The sequence below is a fragment of the Pleurodeles waltl genome, chromosome 5 (genome assembly GCF_031143425.1).
Source record: "Pleurodeles waltl isolate 20211129_DDA chromosome 5, aPleWal1.hap1.20221129, whole genome shotgun sequence".
In the NCBI taxonomy this organism is placed as follows: domain Eukaryota; kingdom Metazoa; phylum Chordata; class Amphibia; order Caudata; family Salamandridae; genus Pleurodeles; species Pleurodeles waltl.
In genome coordinates this window covers 1,501,976,491-1,501,989,296 of record NC_090444.1, presented here as the reverse complement: position 1 = coordinate 1,501,989,296, position 12,806 = coordinate 1,501,976,491, and the positions used below count along the sequence as shown (strand labels likewise).

The 12,806-nt window shown below is 41.4% G+C and overlaps 1 protein-coding gene across 1 annotated transcript in view; it reads left to right on the top strand.

Moving 5' to 3' along the window:
* Nucleotides 1-12,806, top strand: part of LRRC1 (leucine rich repeat containing 1) — a 361,772-nt gene that overhangs the window by 269,096 nt on the left and 79,870 nt on the right. Inside the window, exon 7 of the mRNA XM_069235791.1 lies at nt 633-707. Within this exon, the coding sequence (XP_069091892.1) occupies nt 633-707 (75 nt within the window). The remainder of the gene's footprint in view (nt 1-632; nt 708-12,806) is intronic.

Sequence of the window (12,806 nt, the reverse complement as noted above, 5' to 3'; positions counted from 1 at the left end):
CCAGCGGCAAATCAGTACTTGTGGAAGTTGAGTTAGAAGTGTGCCTAATATGTGCAGTGGATGGTTCATTAGGCCCGGTGGGAGCGAAACATTTAATCAGAGGTACTTGTTAACCTTCCCATGTTCTAAACAACATTTTGTATCCTCTAATGCTATCTTCCTAACTAAAATGCTGATGTTTAAAAAAAAAAAATATTACCACCCTTCTTGACTGAGATGTATATAATGAGTGACAAATTGCTGTATATTTCACTTGACCAAATAATTGGCATTGTTTGTCCATGTAGTCCCCTTCTGCCCCCACACCATTATACTGTTAACTCAAAACTGTCTACCACCTCAACTCAGGAACACTGCCTGCACATTGCATCTGTTGATTCCTTTTAATATAAAGATCTCCTCTCTACTTCAACAATAGATAAAGATAATCTCAAATGGTATGAATACTAGAAGCCTGAGAGAGTGTATACTTTATCCTTAATTCTTTGTTCCTAACTTCCACCCCATGTCAGAAAGTGTATTCTTACTGCACACTGTTCCCCTTTAATCCTAAATGTTTTGCTTTGTTTTTCATGCTTTTTTAACCTAATTTGGAGTTCGAAGTCCCTTTTTAATGACTGTTCCTTTTTCAGCCAGACACTATTGGAGAACTTTTCAATCTCAAGGACCTCTGGCTGGATGGAAATCAGTTGGCAGATTTACCTGTGGTATGAAATCGATTGTTTGAATTTTATACGTCAAACTTTCAAGTTGGATGTTGCAACTGTTCTGTTTCACTACATTCTGTACAATGCTTGTTAAAATGTTTCAGTATGTATTGTTTTGACTCAGTATTTTAAAATGATTGCTTGCTATTGTGCAATGTTGTGTTGCTGCTTAGTTATCGAGTAAGAATTCTGTTTAAAACTAGATCGTGTGTGTCCAAAAACTTTGAATGTATTTCATATTACACCCAGGAATGATAGGCACCTTTTCATGAGTTCATCCATTGTAGAGGGCAATTGTGCGTTTGTGGACGAACAGAATTTGTGTTTACACCATTTTATTGTAATTTCTTGTACAAATGCATGTGATTGCATTTAAATTCTTGATTTAAAATCTTGCTTTTATAAGTCCTTAAACAGTAATAGACTTTGGGGATAGTGATTTTGAAGTTCTTGCAGAGGTTTAAGGATACAAATGGAAATTGTATTAAATTTTCTCAAAAATTGTCCGCATTCCTGAACGCCAAACAAAGATATCTCTGGTAGTCAGGGAATATGCAGAATTTAAGTTCTGCTTTAGTGGTAGCTGTAACCCTAAGTGACTATTCGTTATTTGTGAACTTTCCTTTCAACGCAGTGGATTGGTGTAATTAGGTAATGGTTAAGGGAGTGAAACCCTACTCAAGCAGCAACCACAATCCTTGTCAAGGTAAAGACACAAGAAAACCCTAAATTAATTTGTGCTCAACCCTCTGGTAGTTTGGGATAGATCAGTCAGCCTTAACTCAAAGGAAGTGTGTAAAGTACTTGTACAACACTTTAAACAGTAATAATGTAAGTACTCAAGACGAATCCTACAACAAATTAGAAAAATAGAGTACATTTTAATAAATCTAGACGGAAATAAAAAAAATGCAATCAGTAGAACCGGAAGATATGCAAGTCTAAAGGTTTTGGTGAAAATAGCACCCAAAAAAACAAAGCTCTAGCTGTGAATATCTGGTCACGCTGGGACTCAGTTAGGCCTGATGAATAAGAGCACCTTAAATCCTGGTTATGAAGTGTTGCCAGGGCCCATGTAGAGGATGCATCGGGCAGTTGAGACGATGCGATGTCCAGATCATGGGTGTGTCATGCAGCATCTGTTCCGGGGGCTATGAAACGAGGTCCCACATTATTGTTGAGGATGCTGACGACGAGGGGGCTTCCGATGCGAAGTCCTGCATCAAGGATGCATCGCGCAGGTGCAGTTTTGATGAAGCTTTGATGGCGATGCGAAGTCCTTGTGACAGGAAAGTCCACGTAGCAGACTGATGGGTCATTTCTGCTCCGGGTTGCACTGCGCAGCAGAGGAGATTTCCGTTCTGCTGAGTCCACAGACGGGCTGGCAGAGCAACTTCAGGCCCACTTCCAAGTGTCCAGGACTCTGGTGGCATCACTTTGCAGGGTAGGACTCTCAGATGCAGAGTCCAGGTGCTGCTTACGAAAGAGGCAGCCAACCCCCTGCTGTGAAAAGTCTACGCCCAACCCCGCTTCAGCTGGTCTACCATGTAAAATACTGCTGCACAGCCCAGAGGTGTGGTCAAGGTAACGAGCAGCCTCCTTCTCTGTGGTCACTCAAAACTAGATCTAAGGGTAGCTTTCCTCCCACAGGTTTGATGCCAGCCTGACTAGGGGGACAAATGCTGGGGCTTTTCAAGTGTCGCCTAAAATTTACTTTTGACAAGACAGGGCCCATTTTAGTTACTTCAATTTTTGGGCCCACCCCATTGGTATTTCTGCCAGAGAGGGAAACTAATTCCCACTTCCAGGCCATTGTCTCTGCTGTGAAAGTAGTCTTCACACCGAATTTAGAACAGGCACAGAGAGGGTGGTTGCCGGAGAGCTAATGCAAATTAGCCTTCAGTAGTTTCAGCTAGGGTAAAGGTAATTTCTAAAAGTTACATTTCCAATTTATGTAATAAAAAGTCAACTTCAGCATTACTTTGGACTGTTTCACCTTTGTTTTTTCTTCTGCATTTGATCTTAGTAACTGGATTACAAATATCAAAAAAAGGGTATGATACTGTTTGTTTTACATTTGATAAACCATTAATAGTTTATGTTGTGATGTATGTTGAATTAATATCCCAGGGTTCCAAACTCGTGATTTGTACCTTATTTAATATGGCATTGTATTAGAGTATAATAATGTGTAGTTATTAAAGTGCTACTGCACCTGCTGCATTATTCAAATCATGCCCATTTTAACTGCAAGGTAAACACAATTGTGACTGCCTGTTTAGTAGTAAAATATAGAAATATTTGGTATTTAGAGGAGCTGTGGCCCTGATGCCACTGCACCTGCTGCACCATTAAGATCATTACCTTTAACTGCACTTGTGACTGCCTGTTTAGAAGTAAAATTTAGTAATAATTTTTGTTTAATGGGGTTCCTATAGCTTCTGGGCACGGTGCCACTGCACCTGCTGCACCATTCAACTCATGACCCCAATGCCTGCAAGGTAGCTGCACTTGTGGCTGCAAGTTTAGTAGTCAAATTTAGCAATAATTTGTGTTCATAGGGGTTTGGACACCTTGTGGCACCGGTGCCACTGCACCTGCTGCTCCATTAAAACCATGACCCTAGTGTCTGCAAGATAACTGCAAGCGTGACTGCTGGTTTAGTTGTAAAATATAGCAAAAAAAGTGCTTAGTGTGGGGTTCCTAAAACTTTTATTCTGCGTGCCACTGCACCTGCTGCACCATTCAAATCATGACCCTAGCACCTGCAAGATAATTGTACTTGTGACTGCCTGTTTAGTAGTACATTTTGCAATATTTGGTGTTTAGAGGAGTTACAACAACTTTTGGCCCCAGTGCCACTGCACCTGCGGCATCATTCAAATCCTGACCCTAGTGTCTGTAAGATAACTCACGTGACTGCTGGTTTAGTTTTAAAATATAGCAATAATAAGTGTTTAGAGGGGTGCCTAAAGCTTGCTAGATAACTGCACTTGTGACAGCCTGTTTAGTAGTAAAATTTAGCAATAATCTTTGTTTAGAGGGGTTCTGACAACCTTTGGGCTCCGGTGCCACTGCACCTGCTGCACCATTCAAATCATAACCCTAATGCCTGAAAAGTAACTGCTTTTGTGGCTGCCTGTTTAGTATTTACTGAGAGAATAACAATTCGAAATAAAATGTTGACCAATTGTACAAATGACATTTCATTAAAAATGAGTGAGTGGTAATTTAAGAAACAAACACAGAAATATTTTTAATATTTACAACTGTTATTCATCAGAAATTTAATTATTAAGTAATGAAAAACACAACAAAATGAGGAAACTCTCTGCTTGCTTTACATCTGCACTCAATGCTCCATTACAAGATGGTGGACGTTTACACACATTTCAACGCAAATTTACTTGCATTCAGTTCTTCTTTTGGTGTAACCAATCACCGGAAGGTATACTTCGGCCATACTCCGCGTGATGGCAGTAGCAGAACAGAAGAGCAGGAAGTGACCTGCTAGCCAATAAAAAGTAAATTCAAGAGACATTGGAGCGAGCGACGTTTGAATGAACAAATGGAAAGTTCAGGTAAATAAGCAGTGAAGTGGGGGGAGGTTCTAAGTCCCTTTAAATATTTGTTCTAGTAATATAAGTCTTTGCAAGCACAGCACGAGCGCTGTGCAGGCGAAACCTAAAAATAAGCCTTTCAAAAGAGTCTGTAACTGATACAGGCCACAGGTGACAGATTAAAGTCTTTAGTTCATCTTTTCCTGTGTACCAGTTACAACGTAAAAAGTTGCAATGTTGTTTTGGGCCTGTGTACTGGAGGAACTTGTAATTTCTAATGTCACACTTGCCCAACTCTTAAGTAATATGCACCCTACCTTGTGGGCAGTGCGGTATGCTTAGAGTGACTTATTTAATATTTACAAATCACTGGTCAAAAAGGTAGTTTCGACAGGTCTGGGCAGCTTGGCCTCAAGACTGCTGCTGTCTGGGTTTATAATGTTGGCCTGAAACCATGTTTTACCTGCTGTTAGAGTGGAGGGCGCAATAGGTGCTCCAGTCCACAGTGACATTTCACTTTTCATGTCAGGAGGTTTATTCCTCCACCATATACTTTGGTCTCAGGAAAATTAAATATGTCATTTAGGTTTTAAGAATATTTCGATATGTTTAAGGGGTCAGAGGACATACACTGGGTTTTGGATAGCAGTGTCCCGATGTTGGAGGTCAAGATTATCAGCAGGGGAGACCCATAAAAATGGAAAGCTGTGGGTGACCACCCAAAAAGAGGTCACTTTACAACCACATCCTTCTTCATAAGGTATCTTTTTCACAGTAAGGTGTGGCATCAGCTGGTGCATAAAATAAAGCCACACAGCTTGCTCGCATTTTCCCATTGACTAACTGATTGGGTGCATTGACAAGGGTGTTCTGTTTTAAAAGGGTGTGTTTGAAAATTGTGACATAATTTGGAGAATTGTGTACACAACCTCTTGCGGCGTATCTCAGTTCTTTCCCTTGTTGATCTGAGATATTATAATGTTGGATCAGCTTGCCGTTGGTTCCCCTGGCAATTGTTGCTCTTTAAAATGCCCATCATGTTCTGGTGCCTGTGGCTCAAGCTGATTGAGATTCTTTGGGGGTGTTGCTCTAGCTTTTCTCCAACGGGATGTAGTTTAGCATCAGCATTGGTGCAGCTTGATTGTTAGCCTAGGTTTGCATGTAGATGTTAAAAAAAAAAAAAGTGTGGGTTGCGAGAGAGCCAGGGTGTAAATTGGCTGATTATCTGATCTCTGCCAGTCAGGTACCAAATCTGACATAATCCACTTGGAAAACTGGATGCTCTGTGGCTTTATTTGTTTGGGGACGGCTTTCAGAGCTGCAGAGACTCTGCTGAGCCCTCCTTGTGACTCAGGTGGCCCCCCTAAATTGAAATATTGGGAGAGGGTGTGCTTGGTGCGGGACCGCATGGCTTGCCTCCAAAGGTACGCTGGGCTCTGAGGCCTTGAGGAGTAAGTGGGAGGTTCATGTGTGCACCTGGCGGGGGACGGGGAGTGGCTTGGCTCCTCTGTTGCTGCAGTGGCTTCAGGAGAGAGGGAAGCACATGTGAGAACCAAGTGCCTGCAGAGCTGCTGTCTAGAGCTTAGGAGCCAGATGATGAGGGCAGGCCCGACTGGTGGGCTGTGCCGAAGCTGGGATGCCATCAGTTGGGGGACCACAGCTGGAGGCAATCCCTACCAGAAAGATTTGCTGGTTGTCTGTGCCACTGAAGTGCCCTGGACAGTTGCTGCCCCATTAAAGTTTTCCTTTAACCAGTCTTCAGTTTTCTTTTAATACCTGGCTTGTTCTCATTGCCCCTTCAGGCTTCAATATCCTTCTTTCTTGTTTGATGCACTAGTACAAAGTATGGCAGACTTTCAAGTTGCTGAATGTACAGAATGACGTATTAAGGTCAGAGGGGAAAAACAGGATTTCAGAAACTACAGATGAATTTTGAATTGCTCCTAAATTTCAAAGTGATTTTTCCATATGAAGGAGAAAAGGGAGTACGTTTCAGGGCATGGCTGTTGCCACAGAAAAGGGTCTATCACTGGTTCAAAATGTGCCTTCACCTGGAACATGAAGTGGGGCAAGATTAGGTGACCTAAGCTGTTGTCCAAGTCTGTTGCCGCTGAATTATAACACCTCAGATTTCGCTTTTTCAGAACACCTGATCCTGTGGGCGATAATGCCTTGAATTGGGCCTTTTTCCAGACTGGCAGTTAGAGTACATGGAGAGTAGCATCGTTTTAATTCTTCCCCTACCGCACACCTTCCAATCATAATCTGCCCTCTTCATGTTACTCCCTCCAGTCCCCCTGAGACTCATGCCGTGCTTTTCGCTTGCGTGCGTGGTTCTCAGAAGCATTTAATCTGTTTCTTTGGACATCTCCGATCTCCTCCTTCACCTAACCCGACAGCCATTTTTGTGTCAGAAGTAGACAAAAGATTTACAATACCTACTTCTCCCTATAGTGCTCCTGAGTATTTTCTGGATTTCATGTTTGTTTTTTGGTTAACTTTTTCCAAATATTTTTTTTATTTTTATTTTTAATTATCGAGCAATAGACTTCGGGCGTATTCCCGCTCCGTTTTAGGTCTGGCTGTAGATAGCTTTAGCTTTGTCATCAGTCTCATGTTTACCCCCAAAAAATCCCTAAAACGTGTGCACACTACATACACACCATATCAACCATGCACCCTCATTCACATATACAGGCATTTTCGTTCTTTCTTCAGTCGTTGGACTGTTCATTTGTCATTCACAGTTTCCATCCACTACAGCATGGGGAGAGGGTGGGGGTTGGGCCACTTCATCTATTGCCTCGGTAGCACTGAGGGTGTGAGGTATTTTTCCTGATAACATGTGCACAGTCGCCAGAGAAGAAGAGCACTGCATCCCGCGGCAAGGGTGCATGGGCTGCTGCACTGCTCTTATTCATTCTACATATACGTTTATTTTTTGACAGTTTTTCTATGTTTTTTTTTTTTTTTTTTTTTTTTAACATATTGCATGTTCTCAAAATAGGCTTGCCAAGGCAGAACCTCTGACATTGTCGGTGCGTGTTTCGAGTTATATCTGGTCTTTGCAGGTTTTTTGGTCTTTTTCCATTTTTTGCTACAAAACGTCTTCACTAAGCCTGTCAGAGTTGCAGGACCCAGCTCAGTGAAACAGATCAGACACTCGTATAGACATCAAATTAGTGTGTGGTCCATGCACCTGTTGGCCTTTGTGGAAATTGTATCATCTTATGGGCCTGGTGACCAGTATAAACCACTCAACCATGAGTCGTCTGGTTTATAAATCACCCTAGAGCCATATAATTTATTACAGTCAGAAATGTGTAGAGTAAGACATGATCCCAAATGTCAGAATGTCCAACTATGGATTAAGGTGCTGAAACCATCATCCTGCTCATGCACTGATCGTTATTAAAGTGATGTTTCAATCTTCTGCATTGATGGCTTCCACCCACTGCAACGCAGAGATGCTTTTGTTTGAATCTGCCATATAGCAATTAATTAGGATGAGTTAACCGTAAAAAAAAGGAAAATACTTTGATCACTCACCCCTGTAAACGTTTTCAATATTAGCACTGTGTAACTAAACGTAATGTCTTATATCAGTCCTGATAAAAGTCCACGAAGTACGTTTTTCTAGTTATCGCCTTATCTTTCTTGGTTTTGTACGTCGTGGTGAAAAAAGAAGTAATGTACAAGGTATCCCAAAATACTAGAAACGTGAATTGTGTTCTTTATCATCTCCAGCTGTTGGCTGCCGTTAATTTAAGATCCCTCTTGCAGTTATGTAGTTTGATCGTAGACAACTGTTATTTATAAATACCAAACTACAGAGTTTACCCGTGTTGAGTTGTCCTCCGTGATCCTCAAACGTATGCGTTCCTGTTGATTCGTTGCAGCGATATCCGTTTCTTCTTCTGGGAAAAGTCAATACGTGTGTCAACAGTAGCGCCCTGCCTTTGCATGGCTAGGCCGTTCAGCTGCCCGCTTCCGCCGCTAAGCACAGAAACGCCTTTCCAAACAAACCTACTCGCTTCATTGTGATCTCACTTTTAACCTTTGACCTCGGCGGCGGAATTAAGGTGAAGACACAAATGCAACACAATTATAAGTATTCGTATAGGTACAGGTATATGTGTATATACATATTAACATGAACAGGAATCGGCCACACAGTGGCTGCCACATTCAAAGATGAATGTCTGTTTTGAAGTGCGTATATACTTTTTCCATAATACAACGTGATACTTAAGAAAATTAGTTGCTCAAATTCATCCCTTAGCACATCAATCAGTAATTTGAATAGCATATGCATTTTCAGACTTGCAGCCTCTTTATTTGACATGTATGTTATGTGGGTACGGTTCATGTTTACCCACACCTTTACTGTGTAATTTTCTCTGAAGATCACCCATGTTTAGTGCAGAAAATTAATATTTTTAGCGAGGCATGGCTGTGCTTGACTTTCACCTTCATTCCTAAAATGCATATACTTTCCCAAATGCTTAATTTGTGAAGGGCTCCGCTTGTCCAGCAGGTTCTTCATGGAGAAGGCAGTTATGTTTTTAATATATTAATCACGAATTCTAGAGAAACAGAATTGGATTAGTGTACAAATCTGGTCATCCATGAACAAAGCCAGTAGGTATGGATTTGTATGAAAAATCCCACTTTAATATAAAGTAAAGGGCAATATATCAAATAAGATAGACTGGCTTGCATTTACAAGCTACACCTCGTGCTGCATCTGCAGACTAACAAACCGTACTAGGAACACACATGAGACAGTCTAACCATCAACCACAGCCCATCCAAGCAGTGGCTGATCAGGGATGGCCCAGAGCCCACTCCCACCTTGTAACTCTTTGTATTGTACCTTTTTTGAAGGCTAGATTACATGAGATGTTCCAAACAGTGAAACGGCTGTATTCAGCCCTAATTATTCTCTGTGAGTGTGGTTTTACAAAAGTCTAAAGCCAACTCCTACGCATATAGTCTTTCATTTTCGAAATTTGGTTTGATTTGATTCTGCAGGGGTTGTTTGAAAACATCAGTAGTTAGCATTTGTGTCCTCTGACCAGTGCTTTTTTCTACGGAAAGAGAGAGCGGGGTTGGTCATGTTAGGTCTGAACGCTTTGAGTAAAGGAGGCAGAAAGACCTGTCTGCTGGTATGGCTTCTTCTCCCCATCGCTTCTTGTTCCTGAATAATGAAAGACTGTGAAGCCATCAGCAAGGCATAGCGGAGGATCTCTCTCGCAAACAGCTGGAGGGTTTGACGTCTGCTTGTCATCGATCTGCCGTCCACTTGCAGCCTGTTGCTGGAGTTTGAAGAGGATACTGAGAGCTCTCTGAAGTTCAAGCAGACGTGCGTGTCTAAATATTACAAATTCCCAGAAGGCTGGTGCAGTTCAGATGGATGCCATAATGGCACTTTCTTTTTTTCAGTGCAGTGCCCTCAGTGTGATGTGCATGTCCAAACATGATGCCTAAGTCACTGTGCCACTGGCGCCAGGCTGCATACGATTGACGAGCCTTAATCAGGGCAAAATCAATGTTAGGTTGCATGTGTTCAGTTCAAGGAGGATCTTGGCCTGGCAGTTGAGGCTGGACTGTTCCTTTTGGAGCAGAGTCAAGACTGATTTGCATGTGGTTGGGTCCAGACTGAGGTGGCATAGTGTGCAAAGTAACAATGGACTGGTATGTGGCTTACGTAATTATCAGTGTTTGAGATCAATTGAAGCATTCCTGCTATTCCTTTTGTATACTACAGTGGCAGGGCGTTTTATGCAGTTACCTACCTATATAGTAACTATATGCAGCAACTGAATCAAAGTGAAAGTGAGCATATGTTCAACTCCACTTCAGTGGGACATGCTTGTGATGTACTATGGTTTTGAAACATACCATTGACCACCAGGCAGTACCGTGTACTCAGGAGGATGATGAATGCCGCTTACCTCTGCCTAACCTAAGAAATCAGAGGATTGGGTTCGTAAATGTCAGCTGAAATTGGTAGAACAGTAAAGTCCAAGGGAGTGGAATTTGGAAGTATGCATCGTAGACCCCATGACAACAGGAGAAGCACTGCAGAGCTGCCTGCCTGGTATGGAATTGAAATCACTCTTAAGTTATGATGTTGTTTCCCATACTTATCGTGTCACAAACAATGCCTAGCCAATGCTTTTCAGTGTGTTTAGGACCAGCCTGAGGAAATAACAAGTTGGTTCTCTTAAGTACGTAAAATAAATAATCTAAGCAACCGCAGTTAACCAGGTTTAGGCTTCGTGCAAGCCGTGGAAAGGAACAGTATTAAAACCCTTGATGAGTGCACCTGTTAGACCCATGTACAGTTAATTTGCTCTAACATCAGTGTGCAGTCTTGTATCTCTTCACAGATACACAGTGTGACTGTCCCCAAGTGTGGTCATTTCTCCACATTCTGAACTTGAAAGTGTTTCCAGTAATATTTCATTTCTTGCTATGACAACCTTCCATGTGCACTCAGCCAGCCCCTTTCTAATCCTCTTTGCAAGACAAGCTCTGTCCATCTTGGCTCAATGCAGAATAGCCTTGCATAGACCTGCTTAAAACTTGTGCGAATTAGGACACAGGTCCTTTACTCACCATGCCTTATTTTAGCCCAAAGAATAGCAGGGTGCTCAGTTTTGGATTGCCATTGAAAATGCATGAACACTAAAGCTGTGCCAGAAAAATTGAACTACTCTGTGAAATTAGCTGGATAAATTGGACCACCACGGCGTGGATAATCTCTCTTGCTTCAGTTCTGTGCAGAGTTATTAGATCTTTTCTTTACCCTTTTTCTGCTGCAGTAGAGCTGGACTAGCAGATTTATGTTGTTCTTGCTCTCCCACTAAACGGGCAGTGCTATTTTTGCACAATCACTGGGTGCAGGAAACTAAACAGTGAATTTCTGCCGTGGACTGATGACTGTCCCAAGAGACTGTACATAAAAATAGAGCACTCGTGTCCTCTACGTCATCCAGCACCAGAATCTGAGGCGGCACTGATAGGCTGCTATCGTCCTTTGAAAGATGTGAACCAATTAATTTGTGGTACTGGTTTGTCTCCCTATTTTGTTTTCTGTCCAGAGATTGAATTTAGTAAGCCCGCTCACATCTGATTTTGTGATGATGTGTTTAAACACCGGAGTCAAAAGAGGCACCTATTGGTTGAAAATCAAAGATAACTGGAATTACACTGCAAAATACAGGGAGCTTAAACAAATGTGATTCTTGTTAGTGGACTGCTATAATATCGGAATGATTGAATCGAATACTGGAGATTGCCATCCTTTCTTAATAAAATTGGATGATTGCCACAAAAAAGGTGAAGTAGTATTAAGCATGGCTGCCAATTCTTAGTTATAGTGATAAGTAGGCCTCCTCTAAGGAACTAGTGGCATTCATTGTTTATTGGTTTTAAACTTGTTTGATGATTGTGGGGTAGGTTATGTTCCAATTACAAGTTGAGTTTTCCTGTGATGTAGAGGGTTGTATGGATTTACATACAGGCAAGTTGGATGCTTTGAGACTTTTCTTGTTTTTCGATACATGACTTGGATACTGAGAACGCCGTGTCATTATCTGACCGCGGTTTGTTCTTTCCCTCATATTTATGGACTACTTCTGATTCTTAGATAGCGTCATAGAATTCCGGCATTTATAGATTTGGTCTGAGAAATAATCGCTACACAATAAATAAGATCTCATTTACTTTGAGAAAGAGCTTTATTTATTTATACGTACCTGACTCAAGCCCTGATGAAGTCCGTGAGAGGGATCTCTCATAGGACGAAACACGTGTTGGCTGTGGTGTCTAGACCTATATGAAATTCAAAGAGGATTTACAATGATTATGATGAACTTTGTGCTTCAAGAAATAAATCTTTCTAAACTATGTATGGTGTGTTTACCTTTCCACACTGAGGATCCGTTACATCACTAACTTTGACTTCTATATTCAAGAGTGCTCTGGCTTTTGTCTGGTTTACTGTTAGTTTCCCTGGAAACATTGGAGGACTAAGGAAGATCCTCTTGCCAGGAGCACCTTGCCATAATTGAAAAAGTGGACATCACTATATGGACTTACTGTGAGCGCCCATTTTCCTATGACTTTCTTCCTAGGTGCTTTTTTGTGACTCTTGTTTCTTCAGTTACTTGAAGTGCAGAAAGTAAGGATTGTTTGTCATTGTTGGCCGAGTCATCCTCAATTTGTGCATTGTAATATGAACTGAAATCCAAGTTGTCATTCCAGATCATTAGCAATTATATGGGTTGGTTTCTTTGTTATGATTTCCTAAATATGTCCCTCAAGATGTCGACATGGCTATGTCCTGAGGCTTTTATTTTCATTCAAATGTTTAATGTTGATATTTGTTAAATATCTACATTTCTAAGCACTACTAAAAAAAACGCCCAAGTCAGCCTGATTTCTTTGATTTTGTTTCTTTGATTTAGAAATATAACATTTTGGTGTGTTACTTAGAGCCTCATTATGAGATTGGCGGGCGGCCTCTGCT